At 31.3% G+C, this 23,758-nt stretch overlaps 4 protein-coding genes across 4 annotated transcripts; 1 reads left to right on the top strand and 3 right to left on the bottom strand.

The window, feature by feature from the left end:
- The first annotated feature begins 1,128 nt into the window (after window positions 1-1,128).
- LOC145749675 (cerebellin-1-like) lies at window positions 1,129-2,294 on the top strand. Its single transcript, XM_082565503.1, has 2 exons — window positions 1,129-1,545; window positions 2,103-2,294. Exons 1-2 carry the CDS (start codon window positions 1,129-1,131, stop codon window positions 2,292-2,294), a joined length of 609 nt encoding a protein of 202 aa, XP_082421629.1.
- A 7,856-nt stretch (window positions 2,295-10,150) lies between these two features.
- Window positions 10,151-12,726, bottom strand: LOC145750535 (renin receptor-like). Its single transcript, XM_082566593.1, has 7 exons — window positions 12,588-12,726; window positions 12,174-12,329; window positions 11,897-11,988; window positions 11,635-11,751; window positions 11,179-11,373; window positions 10,731-10,880; window positions 10,151-10,648 (listed from the first exon to the last, which is right to left on the bottom strand). Exons 1-7 carry the CDS (start codon window positions 12,619-12,621, stop codon window positions 10,331-10,333), a joined length of 1,062 nt encoding a protein of 353 aa, XP_082422719.1. The 5' UTR covers window positions 12,622-12,726; the 3' UTR covers window positions 10,151-10,330.
- Window positions 12,727-13,490: 764 nt separating this feature from the next.
- Window positions 13,491-17,549, bottom strand: LOC145750064 (tubulin alpha chain, testis-specific-like). Its single transcript, XM_082565989.1, has 8 exons — window positions 17,412-17,549; window positions 16,041-16,263; window positions 15,346-15,450; window positions 14,881-15,077; window positions 14,429-14,660; window positions 14,029-14,294; window positions 13,753-13,946; window positions 13,491-13,679 (listed from the first exon to the last, which is right to left on the bottom strand). Exons 1-8 carry the CDS (start codon window positions 17,412-17,414, stop codon window positions 13,547-13,549), a joined length of 1,353 nt encoding a protein of 450 aa, XP_082422115.1. The 5' UTR covers window positions 17,415-17,549; the 3' UTR covers window positions 13,491-13,546.
- Window positions 17,550-18,479: 930 nt separating this feature from the next.
- Window positions 18,480-23,330, bottom strand: LOC145750065 (fibroblast growth factor 13-like). The gene is made up of 4 exons (XM_082565990.1): window positions 23,075-23,330; window positions 19,602-19,816; window positions 18,709-18,907; window positions 18,480-18,616 (listed from the first exon to the last, which is right to left on the bottom strand). The coding sequence occupies exons 1-4, from the start codon at window positions 23,178-23,180 to the stop codon at window positions 18,528-18,530; spliced, it is 609 nt and encodes a 202-aa protein (XP_082422116.1). The 5' UTR covers window positions 23,181-23,330; the 3' UTR covers window positions 18,480-18,527.
- Between the last annotated feature and the right edge of the window lie 428 nt (window positions 23,331-23,758).

Below are 23,758 nucleotides of genomic sequence, written 5' to 3' on the forward strand. Positions count from 1 at the left end.
TTTACAATTATTAATTATTAATATGCGGCCCTACAAAAACAAAGACAAAATGTTTTTTAAATAAATTTATGACAACAAATTGTAGGGGTTCTCACGTGCATAAATATAAATTTAAAATTCATGTAAATTGTCTATAAACAGGCAATTTGAATATTCTAAATTTAAAGGTCGTTTTAAAATAGAATAAATAATAAATGTCAAAGTGTTGAAGGTAAATTGTCTAAATTAGGCCTGCTATTTAGTTGTAAATAAATCAAATTAAAATTTCATAATTGTGTGAAAATTTTAAACCTAAAAAGTGTGAGAAAAAATTGACTAAAAATGTTTTTAAATGAATAAAATTCCATGTATTAATTGTTGTTATAGATAAAATATTCTCAATAGTTCAGCTTCAATATAAGATGCTTTGATCTAAATATTAAAATCTTGCTAAATTAATGCTTAAAAGATTAAAAGATTATAAATCGTATATTAAAAATATTCAATTTAGATTTAGATAATGATTAAGAATAATTTCGTATACGAGATATAGTCGGATATAAAAATAAAGTTGAAGCAATGAAATTTGTACACAACATAGACAAAAAGGTTCTCATTAAATATTTAGGCTGGCAAATATCAGCTTTCTTTTTTAAGCTAGCTTTTACTTTATTTTGTTTCACTATATAAAAAGAAAGAACAAAAATGTTGGCACAAAACTTTAAGTCGTTAGTTGAAGCGAATTGGTTAGTTGAAGCGAACTGATTGTTTGAAGAAATAATAAAAAGACAATAAAAGCATCGTTTAAGTTGACAATAGAAAGACAGAAGTTACTGTGGTTGTAATGTATATTGTTTGGTAATATTAACTTTTAATAGAAATTCTTAATTGTTACAATGTTGGTACAAAAAAGTTGAATATTGATACTTATTGCAGAAATCAATAATTTGTTAAAAATCTAAACTAAAATATTATTTTGAATCAGTTTAAATGTAAAACAAATTTAAATTTCTTGTTTTAAATTTTTTAAATTTAAAATTAATAGTTTCAAAACTTTTTTTTAATATTTATCCTATTACTCAATAGAATTATAAATATTTATAAATTTTAACCAATATACATTTATTTACAGATATTTTAAGATAAAAAATGCTTAATTTGGAGCCAATTTATTACGTCATAATTATATTAATCGGAAGGGGAAGTACCCAAACAACGACTGCAAACCCAGAAGATTCCCCATTCCCGAGTTCGGACCCGAATGCTTCTTTTGAAGGACAATGCGTAATTGTTTGCGATTCATCACCGATTAATTCACAAAATTTTCCTTCTGTCAGTGGGCGTGCGAGGCGAAGAGTTGCGTTTTCAGTAATGCGGGATTCGAGCTTGACGTCACGAACTAATGACGTCAGAAAGACTTTATTATTTAATAACGTGATGGTAAATGTTGGGAATAGTTTCGATTCAGAAAAAGGAACTTTTAGCCCGCCGGTAGGGGGCGTATATGCGCTGGAGTTTAATGTTTATAAATTGTACAACAAAAATTCACTCACAGTTGCCTTAACGGTAAGTTTAAAACGTATTTACTTAAACAAAAAGAATTTAGATACAAAATACAAAAGCTTAATTCATTTTTATTAAAATAATTGGTGTTTTAAAAATGAATTTTAGTTCATTTTTTTATTTAAGTAAATTATTATTTAAATAATCATAAACTTCTGCTGAGCCAAACACTTAATCAGCGACTTAATTAGCGTACAATTGTTTTTATATATTTATCCCTAATGCGGAAAGGTCGACTTCACGACCCAAACATAGAGTAGCATCAGTTACTCTGACCCAGTCTTGAGTTGCCTGTGGCAGTTTGGGTTATTATAGATTATAATTGCCCAATAATTAATCTGCTGATTAAGTGCTGGCTCAGCAGAAGTTCATACCGTTTATAGTGCCTTACTTAAGAGAGCATTGGAGTTCTGGGGTCGAACCCACGACTCTTATAATCTATATTGTCACAAAGACAACTCAAGACTGGGTCAGAGTAACAAAGGTTACTCTATGTTCAGGTCGTAAAGTCAACCTTCCCACATCGACGATAAATAAAAAACTTTTATTTTAACTTTCAGGTAAATGGAAATATAATTTTAACCGGGTTTGCGGACGGAAACACGGCATCGCATGAATTAGCGCGGAATAGCGGAATCTTACAACTCTACGTCGGAGATAAAGTGAAGATTGTAGTCCTTGATGGGAATGTGGATGGGGGATGGAAATATTCAACTTTTTCGGGACATTTAATATATGAGGATAACTATTAAAATATTTGTTTTGTTTTAACAAATTTGTAATTAAAAAAAAATTAATTAAAAAATTAAATAATTAAAGTTTAATTATCATAATTAACAAAAACTGGCAAAATTCGATAAATTTAAATTACAAATTTGTTTTAAACGAACTAAGGCATAAAATTAGCTTATTTGTGACGTAACAATAAATCACGTGATGAAATACGATTCACGTGATTGGCGGAGAGATATGTGACGTCATAAACATTAATTATAAACTACAGCGCTTGTTTTATTTTATTTTTAAACTGATCTTATAATTTATTCAGGTGTCATCTTATTTTTGATTCTAAATCTTAAAAAAAAGTGATTATTACGTAATAAAGAAATCTTTTTAAAATCATGTTACTAAGTTCTAGAAAAATAAATAAACGAGAAAATTCTTCTCTGAAAATTAATTAATTTTTTAATTAGTTTTACGTTTTTAATTTTTGTGTTTTTATTCTGCATTTTATATAAATTAATAAATAAAAAAAAATTAAAATTATTTTGGACTTACTTTTTAAACTGTTACCACCCTAAATAATTAACAGTTACGCTGACTGTGACGTCACACGGCATAACAATAACAAACCGATTGTGACGTAATCCACGTTGCGTTTCCTTAATGTTTTTAATTCATCACACAAATATAAAATAAAATTATTATTTTTTAATTTTAAACAAAAACAAAAAGGGCAAAAGTTTAAAAAAAAGTTAATTTGTAAAAAAAATTGTTTAAATATTTTAAAAATGAAGCGGTTTTTGATATTATAATTATATTTAAATAGTGTTTAGTTTAAGTTAGATATATTATAAATTAGATTTAGTAATTTATAATTGATTATCTTGAAATGTAAACAAATCCTAAACAACAACAACATATTTTACTATCAATATTAGCAACGGTTATAAACAACAACTAATTAATAAATTATCAAAGTTTTATTAAAATAAAAAAGTTTTTCATTCAACATTTTTTTAGATTGTTTTTTACTGTCTGTCAAAAAGTAAGGTGATAAAAATATTACCTCGCAGCTGATTATTATTGTTATGACGTCATAAATGCAGCTGAGTTAAACAATGAAAGTCGAGTGAGATGTCAAATTAAAACTAGGTCGTGATTTAGTATAAAAACAAAAAATGTTAATTTTAAGTTATTTTTAATTTCCTTTGATAGACAAAGTTGTTATGACGTCATAATATGTAATTGTATATTTAAATAAATAGGAATAAAATTTAAGTGAAAATTAAGTTACTTTAAAATTAGAAAAAAATAGTAAAATTAAAATAACTGGCTCTAGCCACCACAGAAAAAGTTTTAAAATCAAAAGAAAACGCCGTGATATTTTGTTATTATGTGCAATAGAAAAAGGAACTTAAGAGAATGTACGAAAAATTATTAAGCCGCCTTAAAAAAGGTTGTAAAACTGTTCGACATTCGACTAACTTTACAAGAAAACTCAGCTCAAAATCGAGCCAAAACTCAAACCAATCACTGGAGGCAGAAAAGAGCAAAACTGAGGATAAACTAACTGACAATAATTCCTCAACAACAACTTTAACTAAATTGGGTTAGTTTTTGTTTAAATTATGTGAACAATTTCAAAGGTTTAAATTCCCTTTAACAAATATTTAAAATCTATATTACCGAAGATTTGACCGAAAATAAACGTTTGTCCGAAAACTAAACCCAACGTTTTAATTGAATTAAGATCGACCATATGTGTAAAATTAAAAATTGTTTTCAAGAAAAAAAACGAAGCTTTTTTAGCGTTGTCCGCCAAGTTTATAAAATGCGGAAAGGACGGAATTTTTATAACCTTACCCTAATCTTCTCTTGTACATTCCACCCTTTCCGCATTTATTTCAGTACAACTTGTTTAAACCGGCGGTCGGCGCTAATAGAGCTCCAAAAACAACTTTCCAAAAGTTAAAACTTATTTTTACTGTTTAGAACTAACTCCATGTTGCAGCAAAACGCATGAGAATTTATCCCCGCTGTGGAAAACTCCCCGAGATGACGTCACAAGTCACGCTTGGTTTGGTTTGCTAAACAGCCACCATTATAAGAACTGGTTAAAAGTTGGGTTGGCATTAAGGTAATTATGACGTCATCAGTTTAATTGTTAAATGACATCACTTGCATAAAAATTTTTAAGTTATATAAAAAGTTAAAAATGATTTTTTAGCGATTATATTAAGATTTTTATTCTGACGTCATATTATATCAATTGTTTTAGGTCGGCTTGTGATCACGTGGCCCCGGTGTTAAATGAGATCGTGAACAACTTTCATGTTGGGTTGTTGAACAAATTCGGAGACAAACCTTTGTTCGATCACAATGGAAGACCTGACAGGTTACTATGGTTACTTAAAATTAAAAGATAAGGTGTGACGTCAGGCTTGATGACGTCACAAAACAATGCAACACTTTCTTAAGTAACATTTTTTAAGCAATGTCGTTTTTAATTGTTGTTATTATGACGTCATAGTGGAATGTTGTTGTATTGGTTGGACGAAATTCATCGAATTCACCGACATCAACTTTCATTTAAAGAAATAAAGAGGGTTTCTGACGTCACAATGTGGCCCACTCATGACGGGGCGTGGGAAATTGCAAGAGTAAGTGAAAAATTACAAATTATTTCTCTGTGACAATTTAATATCGATTATGACGTCACAAATTAATGTCGATTATGACACAGGTGTTTATGAGTCGCGGGTATCGAACCGGGGGCGGAAGTGACGCAGGTACTTTCGATTGTTCGGCGTTGTTCAACTTCATGTACAGATGTCGATTGTTGGAGGAATATATCGGAGATTTCGAGAACGTGAAACAAATATTACAGGTCACGTGGTTGGTATCGTGACGTAAACATTTAATCATGTGGTGGTTAATTTAAGCGGTCACATGATTTAAAAAATTAAATAAAAATTAAAAAATTGAAATTTTTAATTAATTTTTTTAATTAACGACTTGTTTAAACTTTAGGTACGTAATAACACGATGCACTCATCCAGACTTGAGTTCAGTAACGAGCAACTTAACTCACAATTTCGGAGTATTTTGAGATTTCTCAACGACTTTAAAGTCTCAGAGGAAATCAGCAAAAATGCTTGCAATAATATTGAGAAGGTAACACGAAGTTAAATCTAACAGACAAGGATTTGATTGTTGTAATATGGTCGCAACTTTCAACTAATATTTGCCTGCGATAATTTACCCACACAACAAAAACAGCAGTTTTATTTATTATTAAGGCCTTAAACTAAATATACATAAATATATATTTAATTTCGTTTACTGGGCTTTGTTATATATATATTTAGACCAAACTGTAAGCCTTAGTCCTTTTAGTAATGTCACCAATTCTAACACTCGAATGTTTTAGTTGAAAATGATGGATTTTGATATTATGACAACTGCACAAAATACTTTGAACTTTCTTGACAAGGAAAATAAAAATCCAAGTTCGAATCCAAATCCATCGGGAAGTATTCTATCTTTAACAGTAAGTTTAAAATATTAGGCAATAACTAAAAGTTTATTAAATAATCTTACACTAAATATTAATATTTTGAATTCAAAGATTTATTCTAACTATTACACAACATTTAGATGAAAAAAGCATGTTAATTAATATTTTAATTAGATTATAATTAGTTCTTATATTAGTCCAAACTAATATTAACAATTAGTTATTGTATTGATATTAGTTTTAGTTTAAATTATTGATTATACAGTAAAATAAATCATATGTTACCAAAATTTAAGCAAATTTACAAGAAATTAGAGATAGCACATAAATACTGACAAACAAAGATTAAAATTTACTTTTCAGTCCCTGAGAGAGATAGTTACAAAGATATTACAACTTCCAAATGTTGAGGTTAACATTGAAACAAAGAAAGTTCAAAGTCAAATCGACTTTCTAGAAAGTTCGGTGCAGAAACTACAAGAAAAGGCTGAGTCGAGACTAAAAGATTTAGCAGAAAAGGCAAAAACTTAGAATTAGTTCTAGAATATCAACAACACAAGTTAACTAGAACTAGAAACAAAGAGAAATTAAACAAAAACTTTTTGTGACGTCATAAAATGTTATCCTTACGTCACAATTAATAAGGATTTTTACTCAGGTTAACAAAGCCGAACGAAGTCTCGAAATTATCAACAAAAGGCGAAGTGACGTCACCACACAAAATTTTGATGTTACCACACACAACTATGACGTCACACATCATAGACCAATCCCAAAAAGACGGCGAAGACGAAAAAGGCAAAGAAACAACCACCCTCATCCAGCTGGGTACAATGACGTAACAATGACGTCATATAACAACCAAGTTTGGGATGACAACGTCTCCTACGAAATCGATTTCTCTTCAAGTAAAAATATTTTAAATTTTTTTTAATTTTATTTGATTTTAAATTTTAATATTTCTTCTTCCGTTCACAGCGGATGAATCTGACTTCTCTGAGGATCTATTTAACGCCAATAATGACGTCACAAACAAAGTACAAAGCCAACAATCGATTCCCGACGGTTTACAATTAAAACGAAGCCTCTCCGATACCTTTGTGACGTCATCAACAAATATTCTCCCCCTGTTTAAGGGGTCGTCTATTTTTTCGATGGGGAGGGGGAACTTGAAGGGGTTGTTCTGTCAAACTGAATCCAATTTATCTGACATTAACGTTTGTTGGAAATCTTATTTACATACTGGTTCGGGCAAGGACGGTGATACGAGCGACGGAGAAGAAGGCAAAAAGAGGAAGAGTGAAGAGAATCACAAGAGCGTGAACCAAAAGAAAAAGGCAGGAGATGGATCTTCTACTAATAATACTTCATCACAACTCAACACAACGCAGGTTCAAACTTCAATTTATTAAATAAAAAAAAATCATGAGGTCTAGTGTTTACATCTCACCAGAGCCACGTCAGCGGCTCTTAACTTAAATTAACAATTAAAAATAATTAACTTTATAATTAGGCAAAATTTAACTTCGGATTTTATCAAAAATTAAAAAATAATTCAGGATTTAATTGAGAAAAAGTTAAAAGAACTTCGAGAGAAGGAAGAGAAGAAGTTAAAAGGAGAGAAGAGGAACGAAGAAGCTTTCCAATACAGATTGAAAGCTTACTTAAACTGCCAAACCGACAACCCAGGGTGTAGATACGAATGTAAGGTGGAGAACAACAAACATTTCTGCACCGTCCACTTTCAATCCGACTTCACTGTGGTGACCTTACAACCCCAACCTAGTATTAAAGAAGCACAGGAGGCTGCTGCTCACAGGGTAAGTAAGGTTTATGAATCATAATTACGTCACAAAACATGACGTCATAGTGAAAACTGATTGTGACGTCATAAACCATCTGAGACAGTCAAATATGTTAAAGGATTGCTAAAATTTAAAATTATCCCAAGCATAAAATAGTAATAATACGACGTCACTATATTAACTTATGACGTCACAATTCAACAGGCGCTAGGTTGGTTCGGGATAGATCACGTGGAAGCGAAGAATGCTCCAGTAGTTTTACAGAATTATTGTGACTTGGTTGGTTACCCGCCACATTATGTCGCCTTCCCTGCTCCCAGCAAGTTGTTCTTCTGTGTGATGCAGTTACTTAACAACCACACAATTAACTTCATAGATAGCTTGAACCCGCACACGTTATATGTTGAGGTAAGTGCTGAATGATATTCATAATATGATTCTTAACTATATAACCAAAAATATTTGTGGAATGTAAATATTTTCTCGAAAACTTGAGTTTTAGATACGATTTTTTCACCGAAAGAAAATTATAAGGCATTTACTTTTGGTAAAATAGCGTTTTAAGACACATAATTTTCGGTCAAAAGATTTTCGGTATTGTATATTTACAGTTTTTATATATATAAACAAAATAGTATTTTAATATTTACTAAATTTAACAGGGTAGTTATAAAACTGAAGATTATTGTAAAGAATCAGCTGAAGGAATTGTTGCAAAAACCGTTTTACAAGAATCTAATATCGATACCACAAAAGTTGCTGATTATAAAAGTAATTAATTAATTATAAACATAATTTTTAAGTAATTTAATAAACAAACAAATTTAAATAGTAAATACAACAAGTATTTAACCTTCAAATTTTTTGCCTAATAAAAATAAATAACTCTTTAAAATCCAAATCTAAAATCTCAATAAATGTTTTTATTTTAAGGAGCATTAAATGACCTTTGCTTAGTTGAAGGTGGTACTTTACCTACATATCACACTGAATCAACACGTAACAGAGGGCGGGTTTATTACATCACAACCGTGAAATCATTCAACCGAAATCAGTTGAAGGACACAGGATCAAATACCAAACAGAGTGAAGGAGTCAGTCAAGCTGATTTATACCTAGCAGGAATTCCGTGGGCAGATATGGTTGAAGCTAACTCGGAACAGGTTAGATATTAAAACTTAACAAGCCAGAAACCTCATAGAAACATGCGGCTTAATACAAAATAAGGATTGTAACTGAAAATAAAACTTTATTAGCGTTGTTTGTCGGTTTAAACGAGTAGTACTAAAATAAATGCGAAAGGAACGAAATTTGCAAGGAAAGATTAGGGTAAATTATAAATTTTCCATCTTCCACACTTATAAACAGGCGGACGACGCTAATAGAGCTCCAAAAATAAAATCAGTTGTAATAGAATCTCTAATAAAAACCTGCTGCAAAAAACAGAGCTGCTGCTTGAATGCAAAATAAGGGGTCTGATTATAAACCCAAATTCTCTGACAACGTAAGCCATATTTAGTTATAACGGCCCTATGTAAACCACTCGATTATTTTTGGACTATATCCTCTATTTTGTACTTTTACCAAAGATTTCAAAACTGCCAAAACAAATAAGCTTAATTTTTCATTTAACAAGTTTAAAAGAATAATGCAAAATTAGTCTAAAACCTACAAAAAGCAAAAAGTCGACTTGACAAAATGTTGTCCCAGTTTTATTAACTCTTTGACCTACTTTAGCCTCAACGCAGCCAGAGATTAGCTGAAGATTGTGCGGCCCACCAAGTTTTATCGAAACTGGGCTCAGATATCGCAACATTGGATGGATTTCGAGGATGTTATAAGCAGGAGTTGGAGGATTATGCAAACTTAAACGAATATACTTTAACATGCCATACATACCCCGTGAGTTATAACAACACAAGACTTAAAGTTGCCTAATAGATATAAAAAGTGACGTAATAAACCTTATTTGTCATAATTTTTGTGAAGTAATAAGTATTAAAAGTGACTTCATAAATTTTGAATCAAATTAAAACCAAAGTTAAAAATAAAGTGTTTCCAAATAATTTAAGGTCGACGTGTCAGTTGATATAGGAACAATGTACGATTGTGTTTTGTCGACCGAATGTTTGAGGGGAAACATTGAAAGTTTTGCGGTCTCTAGCAACCCTAGTGGATGTAATTCACTGCATGAGGCTAAAGAGTCTGCAGCTATGAATGCCCTTCAGTTAATTGGGCAAGATGAAATTAAATCTTCAGAAAAGTGAAAGATATTTGGAAAAATCTCCCAATTTCAGTATTTCCAGAAAATTTGATTTTTTTCGCCAATCTCTGTGACAATTTTTAAGATTTCAGCATGATTAAAATTGTTTTTTCACTAATAGATCAATTTTTAGATAATTTATAATCTTTTTCTATGCATGTGTTTTTTATATTTTTATTTATTAACAAAAGACGTTTTAATAGAATTTCTAAAAATCAATAAAAATTTATTAAATTATTTTATAATTGAATTTGTTCATAATTTTTGGAAATTAAACAAAAAATTAAATCACAAAAAATAAAAAGTTTTTACTAAAGTTTATTGCACAGACACAAACAAACACAACATTCTTAAATAAACCAGTTTGCTAGTTTATTTAAAATTTTTTTTTTATTTTTACGAAATTTCGCAAAAAAATTTGAATATTTATTTAATTGTTTGAATACAATATACGAGACAATAAATACGATGACGTCACAATTACTCGGTCTTCAACCTCGTCGAGGTCATTCTATAAACAATCCCATCAACCCCAGGATCCATAAACCAAATCAAATACGACGTCGCCAGGGTTGCCAAAGAAAATACAACGAACACCCAAAAAGTGAGATTCACAACGACAGCGTAGTCGGCCATATATGGCTCGGCAAGGTTTCCAATCGTTTTGTTTTCTTGGACCTGTTGTAAGCTTCTTGTATGGCGAACTTGTACGTTTTCAAATGAACGTAAAACTGGTTTGGAAACACTGATTTCAGCGAGAAGATTTGATTTGTAAAGAGCTTTAAAACTTGCAACAAACTAGAAAGAAAATATGGTTAAAATCGCCTTAAATCTAAATATACCTCATGTTTAATATAAATATAAGGCATCTTATATTTACCACAGGGATATATTCTTCCAATAAAGCAACAGCTTCGTTTACTTGACATGAAGTTGAACCATATTTGTTGACCAAATCACGAAGGGTCATGAATGTAAAGTAGAAGCTATCTGGTGTATTGTCTTCCACCATGGACATATGTGTTTCAAGCTGAATCATAAGTAATATTGTTAATTTTAAACCTATTTAATAGGCAAAAATATTGAATTATCTGAACATGAATTAGTCCAGAAATGTAGAACTAACAAAATTTGGAAACATTATAAATAAAGCAAAAGCTGCATTTAAATTGTTGTCATATGGTCACAACTGAAAACTAATATTTTTCTGTAATAATTCACAAGCTCCCTAAAACAGCAATTTTATTTATTTTTTAAGCCTATAAATTGTACATTTATATATATAAATATCGTCCACTTAGCTCCATTATATATAAGTTCAAACTTACTTTTTCAATTATATCCACCACAGTTTGAATCTCCCCTACGAACAAAGTGTCCTGATCAGAAGTCAGGTCTAAGCAAGAGTTTGGAGATAACTTGTTGGCCACCGAGTCACCCTGGATCAATCTTTGTCTAATTTGAGTTAAGGTCACCGGTAAGTTGCTGAAGAGGTCACTGTTGTAAGATGAGGTGCTTATCATCTAACACAATGAAAATATTAATTTTTACTGATTTAATTTTTAATACTGACAAAAAATCCCCTAAAATTAAATTTTTTCAGAACAATTGCATGATACAATGTATACATAAAAACAATGAATATGCTAAACATAATAACAATAGTCAACTGCCAATCCCACAATAAGCATTTCAATAGTCATAATATGGCCGTGCACCAAAAATGGCAAGTTTTTTATCGTTAAATAAGCTCTAAGATATACAAATATTAATTTAACTTTTACCTTTCCATCAAGCTCAAGTGAAACAATCAAAGGTTCCTCGTAATTCTCTTTCAACTTCAAGTTAAATTCCTCCATTGAAGGACTATGTTGTCCTTCTATTTCTACTGTTTGAGGATACTTGAAATATAATAAGTTGTTATATATAATGACTAAATTATTAGCAAAATAGGTTAAACGAAAAAATACAATGGACTAAAAGTATAAAATATACTGATGAAGGTATTTTTAACGTTGAAACTATAAAGTCCTTTTACAAACTTACAGTTTCTAGTTGAATATTGACTTCATCTGGAACTTGAAGATCAATAAAAAGATTTGCTTGAGGACGATCAAACATATCAAAACTTTTTAAACCTGGGTTCAATTTAACTTATTAAAACATAAATTAATGTCAATAAAGCAAATATTTTAAGCAATCACCATAAAAAATAAGAAAGGTAAACAAAATATACAAAATCCAACAGTAACATTTGACTTTAACTTATTAAAGTATCAGAAGTTATTCCACCCGGAAAAAATATAAAATCTTTAAATCTTACCGTCCCATGATTTTGTCATCTCGGTGGAGAATCCCATCAATGCAGTGACCACATGACCAACTTCATTAACTTTTAATGTTGAGGGTTGGTCCGATAATTTAATGGAATCAGGGAGTGAAGCTATGTGTAAATTTGCAGCACATAATGAGGTTAAACCTGGGATTAAATAAAGTTAAATTAATTTAAAGTTTGGGTTTTTATTTCAAGTTTATATTATTACAGCATCTTTTTTTACACCTATGCAAAATTTAAAGTTTAAAGGTTGAGAAAATTATTGCAAAATCATTTTTAATGCAATTGGTCAATTTATACATTTTAGCACATAGATAAAAAATAAAACTAACTGACAAAAACAGACTTGATTTTATAAACAGATAAAAGTTATTCTTTTTACAAATTAGTTTATATACTTACATAAACACAGGGCTACTAGGTTTAAAACTTGCATAGTGTAACCCACACTCTTGTTCACAACAAATTATTAAAGTTGTGCTTAAAATACGAAACAATATCTAAAAAAAATATAAATAGTTTTTAGAATTTAATTTTAAAAGACTACAGACAGTCAACCAAAACTGTTCAAAATAAAAATTTAAACCTAAATCTTGTGCAAATTTTTTAATTTTAAATATATACTAACTGCTAAGTTAACAAACTAAACGAATAACTTAGAAAAATGTTGAAAACTTAAAACCTCATGAAGCAAAAATCGTTAAAAACAAAGTAAATCGCCACATAGAAATCTTATAAAATATCAAAATCATGTGACCGTAAAGATTAATTTAATATATGATTTCTATTTTAGTGCAGTATATTTTTATTTTAAAATTAAATAAATATTTCTCATAACTTAACTAATAAATATGTATCATATGATTAATAACAATTTTTAGAAATGTTTTTTTTTCAATCAAATGCGCGACCTTAACATAGAGTAACATCAGTTACCCCGACCCAGTCTCGAGTAGCCTTTTCGTAGTTTTGGATATTATATAAATTATAATTGCGTAATAACTAAGCTGCTAATTAAATGCTGGCTCAGGAGAATTTCATACTGTTTATAGCGCCTTACTCAAGGGCGCTACAGCATAAGAGCAGTGAGGATTGAACCCACGACTTCGTTTCTACTCTTAAACCACGCTGCCTGTGATACTTATTACCAAACCAAACTGATATATTATAGCATTCTGCTTATAAAATCAAGTTACGTGGCGTAAAGTTATTAGTTCGAATTGCACTAATTTGTTTTAAGTTTTAAACAACCCGCGTTAAGGAATGGTAAAAGTCCCATCAGCTAAAAATGTACAAAAACGCAAATTTACATCACTGGGTTATTTATTAGCGTTCAATAAAATCAAGATAAAAACACAAGTTTAATATTCTTCAATTTCATCTGCATCATCATCAATGGAATCGAGTCCAACTTCCTCGTAATCCTTCTCAAGAGCTGCAAGATCCTCACGAGCCTCGGAGAACTCACCTTCTTCCATTCCTTCGCCGACGTACCTGAAATATCGAGGTTGTAAGTTAGCGACAGTTACTACATGAAGTCAAGTTAGAGATTAGTTGGACTACTTACCAATGGACGAAAGCACGCTTGGCGTACATAAGATCGAACTTATGATCCAAACGAGCCCAAGCCTCTGCAATGGCGGTGGTGTTGCTCAACATGCACACAGCTCGTTGGACTTTGGCGAGATCGCCTCCTGGAACAACAGTTGGTGGCTGGTAGTTGATTCCGACCTTGAATCCAGTTGGGCACCAATCAACGAACTAAGAGTTAATTAGACATTTTAAACAGAGAATTCAACGCGTATTTTAAATGAAGCTATAAAAGTAACACTAGTTTACATACTTGGATGGTACGTTTGGTCTTGATGGTTGCAATGGCAGCGTTGACGTCCTTGGGGACTACGTCACCACGGTACAACATGCAGCAAGCCATGTACTTGCCGTGACGAGGATCGCACTTGACCATCTGGTTGGCTGGCTCGAAGCAAGCGTTGGTGATCTCACCGACTGACAACTGCTCATGGTAAGCTTTCTCAGCGCAAATCACTGGAGCATAAGTGACCAATGGGAAGTGGATACGCGGGTAGGGAACCAAGTTAGTTTGGAACTCTAAATAAAACAAACGTAATTTTGTTTTGGTTATACCATAGAATTTTAATAAACCTTCTTTATTTAACAGGTATTACTAGTAGTAAATAACAACACCTAGCCTCAAGTATTGTTAAAATACCAAGCATCCAAACCTGTTAAGTCGACGTTCAAAGCACCATCGAATCTCAACGAAGCGGTGATGGAAGAAACAATTTGACTCATCAACCTGTTCAAGTTGGTGTAACTTGGTCGCTGAATGTCGAGGTTTCGTCGACAAATGTCGTAGATGGCCTCGTTGTCGACCATGAAAGCACAGTCAGAGTGCTCAAGGGTGGTATGGGTCGTCAGGATCGAGTTGTAAGGCTCGACAACAGCGGTGGAAATCTGAAATTTAACAAAAAAGTAAAAAACTGTTGTGACTTGTTTAAGCTCACAGTAAACGCCGAGGTCAAGGGCAAATAGTGTGGTATTAGTGCGGCTCAAACCTTAAACCTATAGGGCCAGTGCCACTACAGGTTTACCACCACCAGACTTGTTCTTAATAGTAAAAAATCTTATCCAAATTATTTGAACGTTAACGCCAACATGCGGCCAAGAAATTTACCTGCGGTGCTGGGTAGATGGCGAACTCGAGCTTGGATTTCTTTCCATAGTCGACGGAAAGTCTCTCCATAAGAAGAGAGGTAAATCCGGACCCGGTTCCTCCTCCGAAGGAGTGGAAGATCAAGAATCCCTGGAGACCGGAGCACTGATCCGACAACTTCCGCATCCGATCTACAACTTGGTCGATCAATTCTTTGCCTAAAAATTACATATTCAAATATGTTTTAATAGTTTTTAAGAAACTGAAAATAAATGCTTTTTATTCTGACAAACTTCGGAAAATGTTTAAATTTTTTGGAGTTAATCTTTTAGTGAAAAAATAACAAAACTGTTAGGAGATCAGGGCGTAACAAAATTTCGTAAAGTTCATTACAGTCCGCCTAATGCCGTTGTTATGGATCTTAGGTTTCAACATTATTACAGGTTAACTGGGTTTACAGACATATACAAACTAATAGCTACTTACCGACTGTGTAATGCCCTCGGGCGTAGTTGTTGGCGGCGTCTTCTTTGCCTGTTATAAGCTGTTCTGGGTGGAATAGTTGTCTGTATGTCCCAGTACGAACTTCGTCTAAAATAAAGAATTCAAACGAATTTAGTGAAAGTAATAAAATTTCGATTAACTTAAAAATAATATGACGTCATTTTTGTTGCCATGCCGACAATGTTACATGATATTTAATTAAAGTTAAACATTTAAAAAGAATCTAATAAAACCTTCTTTTTATTAAATTGTTTTAAAATATTGATATAATGAAAGTTGTTACAGTCTATGCTTTATTTTATTTTTAAAACTTGATTTTCATTTTTATCAATTTAAGCATGAACACAAAATTTTGTTATTAAATTATCTTCAATTAAGCGTGTAACATTTTCAACGCTTGGTTTAAAGATGATTATATCACAAATTACATTTAAAGTTAGTTCAAAATATTTAAAAGTGGGTGAGGCTCAATCACTTAACCGTAAACAACAGGAAACCAGGATATTTCGCGCCAAAATAATGAACTTTAAATAGTTCAAACTAGTTAGGCATTACCGCGGATTGAGCTAGTTTTCTATATTTAGAAATATCAGACTTTAAAATTAAAAGCCTTTGTAATTTTGCCAAAATAGAAATATTGAGATATTTAACGAGTTTTACTTAAACACTTTTCTTACCGACGACGCTGGGTTCAAGGTCAACGAACACGGCTCTTGGGACATGTTTTCCTGATCCAGTTTCGCTGAAGAAGGTGTTGAAAGAGTCGTCTCCTCCTCCGATAGTCTTGTCACTTGGCATCTGGCCGTCCGGATGGATTCCATGCTCGAGGCAGTACAACTCCCAGCAAGCATTTCCGATCTGGACTCCGGCTTGGCCGACGTGGATTGAGATACATTCACGCTAAGAAAGAAATCAAAAATCTTTACTATCAAGAAAAGATATTTTTGTATTAATTTATCCGTGATGTGGTAAGGTCGACTTTACGACCTTAACATAAAGTAACATCAGTTACCCCGATCCAGTCTCAAGTTGATAATTGAGCTGCTGATTAGGTGTTGGCTTAGCAGGAGTTTGTTCTGTTTATAATGTCTACTCAAAGTGGGGGGTACAGCATAATAGTAGTGGGAATCCAACCCAGTACCTTACATAGTAAAGCCAAGTGAAAAAGATTCTATATTAACGACATAAAACCACGAGGATAAGATAAATTATTTAGTAAAACGATAACGCTCTAAAAACACTTATTAGATATGGGGATCGAACTCCGGACCTGAGATAGTGAAACCAAGTAAAAGGGCTTCTATGAGTAACGAAAACCACGTTTATGTAATACTAACTTACTGAATTGTGAAACGATAACGCTTTAAAATCACTTAATAGATATTTAATACTAACACCACGAGAAAATGTTGTTTTAGAAGGTATAGTAATAAGAACATATGCGCAATATAGTAAGTGGTTAAGCGTTATATTAGTGTAACCTAATGACGAATGCTTTTAATCAAGTAGTGTTATATACAGTTGAAACCTCAACATATGCTTGCCAAACTGTTCGCGTTATTACCACATTTAGGCAAGCAAGCGAAAATAATTCCACGCCTTATTTTAAGGAAGCAGAAAAGCCGCGAAAATTACGCATGATTGACTTGAAAGAATGCTTTAACAATCACGCCATTATATCCACTTCCATGTATGTTATATTTCAACCATATGCCACAGATATACGGGATTTACCAACAGTTTGAAATACCATAAAACACATTTATTTCTAACAACTATATCTTGAAAAATGCAATTAATATTTACGTATAAATTCAACACAAGATTTGTGATATTATATATTTTAAATGTAGCCTTAAATTTTAATTTAAAACTAATTGTAAAGTTTTAAATATGCTGATATATTCCAAAATAACTAAATTTAGCGAATTCGCGTCCATAGAAATGACGTCATTTCCTGTACTCGACAACTTGCCAATTCAAACCAAACCAGTTTAAAAAATGTTTAAATAAATATTAGAAACTAATTAAAACAATTAACAACTCACCATTTTTGTTGATTAAGTTGACTTTATTGAAGTTTAATTTAAAAAGTTCTTCAAAGGCTTTGTCCCGACTTTACGCTGAGTTTTCAACCTTTCGGAAATATTGCTCAACATTCTACATTTCATTTTATACCAACTTGCCTTTTTCCCACGCGCGCGAGTTTTTCTGTGACGTCATAATTACTGCTGAAGGCAACATGCATGTAGAACGCTTTTCTATTGGTTGGTTCGTAGATTTCGGTTTAATATTTCCCGCGATGCAGGATGCATGGTTCGCACCTATTATGACGTAATAATTCGTGTGCAAATATTTTGATTGACACCGTTTCGTGCACTTAATCCAATAACAACATCACCAATAAGCTTCAATCGGTGTGAAAATTAAATTTAGTTTCGTATTTAAAAGTTAGACCAACATTTTTTTGTTTAAAATAAAAACAATTTAAAGTCACGTGAGTATTTTAATAATGACGTCACAAAGGTTTCAGGCAGACTTTTTTGCCTGATTTAAAACTTAAGAATTTAAAACTTTTTAACACGCCCGAGGGAATGGTTCTGGTGTTTAACCGAGCGTAATAACCAGTTCTGTGACGTCATAACACAGTACATTCCAGAATTAGTTGTTTCAAGAAAGCTTTTAGTCATTTTAAGTTTTGTAATCGCAAATAAAAAGTTAACAAAATACAACTGCAAAAAATAAATTTTTAACAAAATTGTTGGTCAAAAATATTTGCATTGTTGTTTAATTAAAAGATAAATACAATTAAAGTGACGTCATGCTTACGTCATTACTGATTACGTAAGCAAAATAACACTGCGAGGAACATATAAAATAAGCACAAACACGAAAGTTAGGTAAATTTGTCACGTGACCAACAGTGTTGCGAAAAAGTTTTTTAAATTAAAACTTAGAAAAAATGATCAATTAAAATATTTAATTCAATTAAGATTTTTAATTAAAATATTTTTTTTTTAAATTATCCAAATTTATCTAATTATTATTTTTAATATTTTAAATTAATTTTATTTTTTTTTTCTGCAACTTAGAACTGCTCAACATTTTTTGCGGCGTGTTAAAATAAAAGAGGTCCATAACTATGACGTCACAGACTAATGACGTCATGTTTTCTTTTTCTTGGCCTCAGATGATGACGTAGAACGACTTGGAATGCTGAGTTCGCACATACTTGGTTCTTTGAACATTTGAACTAAAGAAAAACAAAATCAATTTTTAGAAAATACTGCCCGCGTGTTGGAGCAAGAGAGTATGATAAATTTTCGCTCGGATAAAAGTGCCTACCTTCGATCGGTCTCGGAATAAAATGCGAGCAGGGCTTGTGCTTTTTGACGTGGGATCCTTTTAGGGGAACCCCCTCTTTGTTGAGTCCGACGTTCCAGGCTCTCCCGCTGTCGAGTTGTTTGTACAAGCACGAGGTGTACACCACGTAGTAGTTGTCGTAAACTGACTCCTTAAACTTGCACTCAGGTGTGTACGTCTCCTGTTTAATAATAATAAGTTAAAATTGGTGGAGTTTGAATTTAGGTTTGGTGACCATGCCATAACATACTTAAAATCTTTATGTAAACATTAATACTTTTGGCATGTTTTAAATCATTAATTTGATTTTGTCATTTTTTCCCATCGCATTGTTGTAATATTAATTGTATATCGTATTTATTATTTACTTTTATCAATGTGCAAAAAACCAAAATAAAAAAAAATAAAATATTGGGAGTTGTCATATTATTATTTTCTTAAGAGTTGTCATACTAATATTATTTTTTAGAATATAACTTGACTGCTTTTTTTATTATTATTTTCGGTTTAAGTTTTTTTACAGCATTTTAATTTTGTTAGAATAACTAAGTTAACACATGAGGTCCTAGGTTTAATTCCCGCTGCCACCATGCTGTAGCGCCCTTAAGTAAGGCGCTATAAACGGTATAAACTTCTGCTGAGCCAGAACTTATTCAGCAGCTTAAATATTTGGCCAATTAAAATCTAAAATATACCAAACTGCCAAAGTTAACTAGAGACTGGGTAGAGGTAACAAATGGGATTCAATGTTTAGGTCATGGAAAAATAAATTTTTAAATTTTTAAAAAGTAAAGTATCAACTTTGCAAACTTTATTCAACATTTTTAATAATTAGAAGCCCAAAAATATTTAAAAATCCTTTCATTTCAACTTACAGTTGAATAAAGTCGACCTTCGCTGTTCATTGCGACATAAAGTAAAGTATCTCGATGTTGGATGCTCACTATTCTCAACCCAACAGGAATCAGGTAAAAAACTGTCGAGTCAGCGTTTTCTTGGATCCCGATGACGTTTCCTGTGTCTCTGTCGATCCCTAAATAATAACCTTGTCGGGAATAAAGCTGTGTTTTAACACCACGAAGTTGGGGCTCTGAAAATTAAAAGTGTTTACTTTTTAAAGTGCTTACTTTTTATTAAAGTTTAATTTGAAACAAATTAATTTTTTATTTAATTTTTTTTCGATTTTTACAAAACAGTCTCCTTTTATGACGTCATAGTTAAGTTCATAAATGTTTCAGTCTCGAGTTGGTTTAACGATCGATATTCTAGATCAATTATTCAACGTGGAGACAAAATAACACAACGAAAAACCAAACACTAATTAAAATCCACCCTTTTAATTATTTTAACTTTATTTATTATTCTTGGCGTTAATTATATAAATGTCATTTATCAGTTACAACTCTTATTTAAATAAATTTATAAATAATAATCTAAAACTTGGTTTAAGTTATTTTTAAACACATAATTAATATTTTTAACAAAAGCATATAACTTGTATAATAGCTAAGCCAACATTTCGTCCTAAACAACGTATTCTAGTGCTATTTTAACTTAAGTTTTTTGTAAATTATACCATATTAGTCGATAGCCCGACCTACTGACAGTATTTTAATTGTTGTAATATGGTTGCAACTCTTAATTAATATTTGCCTGTAATAATTTACCAGCGCATCATAAACGGCTATATAATTTATTTTGTAAGCCTACAAACTAGACATTCAAATACATTTATATATCGTACACTAAGTTCCATTATATACAAATAATATAAAAACGTATTAAACCCCTGAAAACGACCTTAACAAAGTTAACCTAATACCTCTATGATGAGAGCCAATAAAAGTTATTTCATCATGCCTATTCGAAGTTATAAACGATTCCTCCATACTTACAACTAGCCCACCGAGCTCAATATAACAAAACTTTGAATATTAATCCCATTCCAACATACTTGAAAGATCAGATGATAACATCCAACGTTTTAAAAGCTAAATTATTCATTGCAATACGAACCGCAAAACAACACGGAGTATATAGATGCCATTAATACCCGGACAAAATTGCGAGGGAATATTAAATTATTCAAAGTAGATAATCGGTTTCAAATTACCTTTTATTCCTTTTGTTTGATGATGAGCGTTTACTTTCAATTTCTCCATTTTTATAAGCTCTTAAACGAGGTTAAAGAAATTCTCATCTAACCTGCCTTAAATCACTTCTAATTTCGCTTTATTCGATGCCTAATTGCGGCTCGCGAGTCTGTCTATGACGTCATAAGGAGCTTCATTCTCATTAATATTTCAACGCGGAGTCATCGCGAATAATTCTCTATAAAAACCCTCCGCGAGGTTTGCAAGTTCTAGAACGTCGCTCAATCATTTTTTTTCAAGGTCGCGATCGATTGTCAATATTCGAAACAGCAATGTAAACTATGACGTCATAATAAAGTGTGCTAGTGTTTAGATTTCCCAACGTTTTGTAACAACAAATGTGCATCATCAAACGTAAATTGTATACGCGCATCTTACCGAAAATTATTTTACCTAACTAAAACATTTTACCGAAGTTTCTAAACCAACATTAAACCGAAATTAAGGTCGAAATGTTTTTACGAAATTGAAGGGGATATTCTAGAGAGTGGTTGTAATGGAAGAAAAACAAAATAAAAACGTAATTTTTACTCAGAGTTTTAAGTTTAACTTTAATATTTTCAACTTTGAAAAGTTTTAATTTTGCTTTTCCTACTTATAAGTTTACAGATTAAAAAATCGAATTTACTTTTACCTGATCTGTGGAGTGCTTGGCTGGATGACGTCATTTTTATAAGACTTTAACTTTAATTTAAATTTTTAAACTTATTATAAAACAAAATAACAATAAACTAATATCTTTCTAGCAACAATATGTTAAACTACTACGAATGTTAACAAACTAGTTAAGTTATATATGCTGAAAAATATTATTTTCAATATTTTTGGCTCTCCAGAGGAAAAATTTTATTAAAAAAGTTAAAAATATTAAAACTTTTAAAAGTTTTTGGCATCAAATCAATAAAATATATTAACACAAAATATTGCTTCAAAATTCCTAACCAAATTTAAGTTATTAAGGCAAATTATTAACTTATTTATGCGTTAAAAATTTTATTAAGATTTTGATCCCTTAATTTAATATTTTTCTTAATATTTTAAGGACCTCTTTAGCCCCATCTAACGATACAAAACTTTTAGCAATTAGCAAGCGGTGAACAAGTATAAGCGCTTTCTTTCTACATTAGTAATATTTAGTATACAATACTAAAAACGTAACAATATATTTTAAATATTAAATCACTAAATAATATTTTAAATCACTTTTAAAAAGTGAATCAAACCAAACTTATATTTACATTTAAAAATATATATAACAACTTAGTTAACCTTTACAAACAAAATGTTATGTCAAAAACCTAAACAGTTCAAAAACTTTAACCTTAAGTTGTAATGTTCTTTTAACTGAAACATTTTTAAATAACATTTAAATCCAACCTTGGCCTTGATTTTTATGTTTTTTTAATTAAATTCTATGTTATTTATCTTGTAACAAATAAGAAAATAAACTGATTTTTATTGATTAAATCGACTTTTAAGATCCTTCAAATACAAATTAATTTAGTGACGACGTTTTATGTCAAGATTTCAAAAAAATATAAAATTTTAGAAAAAAAAGATTTTATATCAAACAAACAACAAGTTAATTAAAAATTAATTAAGCAACAGTCAGCTTAAAAATATAATTTTTTAAAAATTAAACTTAATTATTTACTTAGATAAAATTAACAATTAAACAATTTAAAAAAAATATTAAAAAATAAAAAATATTTAAAAATAAAAAATAACAAGAACAATATGTATTAGTTATTAAAATTAAAATATTAAGTTGCCTATTAAGTTGATTATATTTGCTTAATAATTATGCTGCTGATTAAGTGCTGGCTCAGCAGGAGTTTATACCGTTTATAGCGCCTTACTCAAGGGTGCTACAGCATGAGAGCAGTGGGGATTAAACCAACGACCTCATGTTGTATAGCAGGTGTTCTTACCATTACACCACACTTTAGGTTTTTAAGGGCGCTACAGCATGAGAGCAGTGGGGATTAAACTCACGACCTCATGATGGTGTAGCAAGTGTTCTTACCACTACACCACGCTGTCGGTTTTTAAGAGCGCTACAGCATAAAAGCAGTAGGGATCGAACCAAGAACCTCATGAAGTAAAGGCAAATATCGAAATACTTATCAAAACTACTTCACATATTGGAGCAAGACAAGGAATTTAATTAAAAACAATTTAAGATTTCAACCCACCGTCGTCTTTCTGCGTTTTCCGGATTTTCAAACCCCGCCCACAGGGAAACTTTAACGGCATATGCGGAGAAACTGTGAGGATAAAGTGAAGAAAAAGATAAGGCATATCCCACCATGGGGACTTTCCCGAATCGAGGATAAACTTTGAATCGATGACGTCAACAATAGAATTTTTTTCCGCTTGGGTGCATATTTGACGTCAGCACGTTTAAAGTTTGTTTCTAAGATTTTAATTAATTACCTAATTTAATTAACTTTAAATATCTGAAAAAAAAAAATTGATATAAATTTAAAACTAATTTATTGAACATAAACAAATTAAAATTTTACAAATGAATATTAATTTAATTTTTCTTTAACATTTTTTTTATGGAATGCTGCTGTGACGTGTTTAAGCTATCTATAAACGCCGGACTTAAGGGCGAATAGTGTGGCGTTGGTGCGACTCGAACCCGAAACCTTTTGGTGTGTTTAAGCTATCTATAAACGCCGGACTTAAGGGTGAATAGTGTGGCATTGGTGCGACTCGAACCCGAAACCTTGTGGTGTGTTTAAGCTAACTGTAAACGCCGGGCTCAAAAGCAAATAGTGTGGCATTGGTGCGACTCGAACCCGAAACCTTTTGGTGTGTTTAAGCTATCTGTAAACACTAAGCTCAAGGGTAAATAATGTGGCATTGGTGCG

This window comes from Corella eumyota, chromosome 4 (assembly GCF_963082875.1).
Source record: "Corella eumyota chromosome 4, kaCorEumy4.1, whole genome shotgun sequence".
NCBI lineage: Eukaryota > Metazoa > Chordata > Ascidiacea > Phlebobranchia > Corellidae > Corella > Corella eumyota.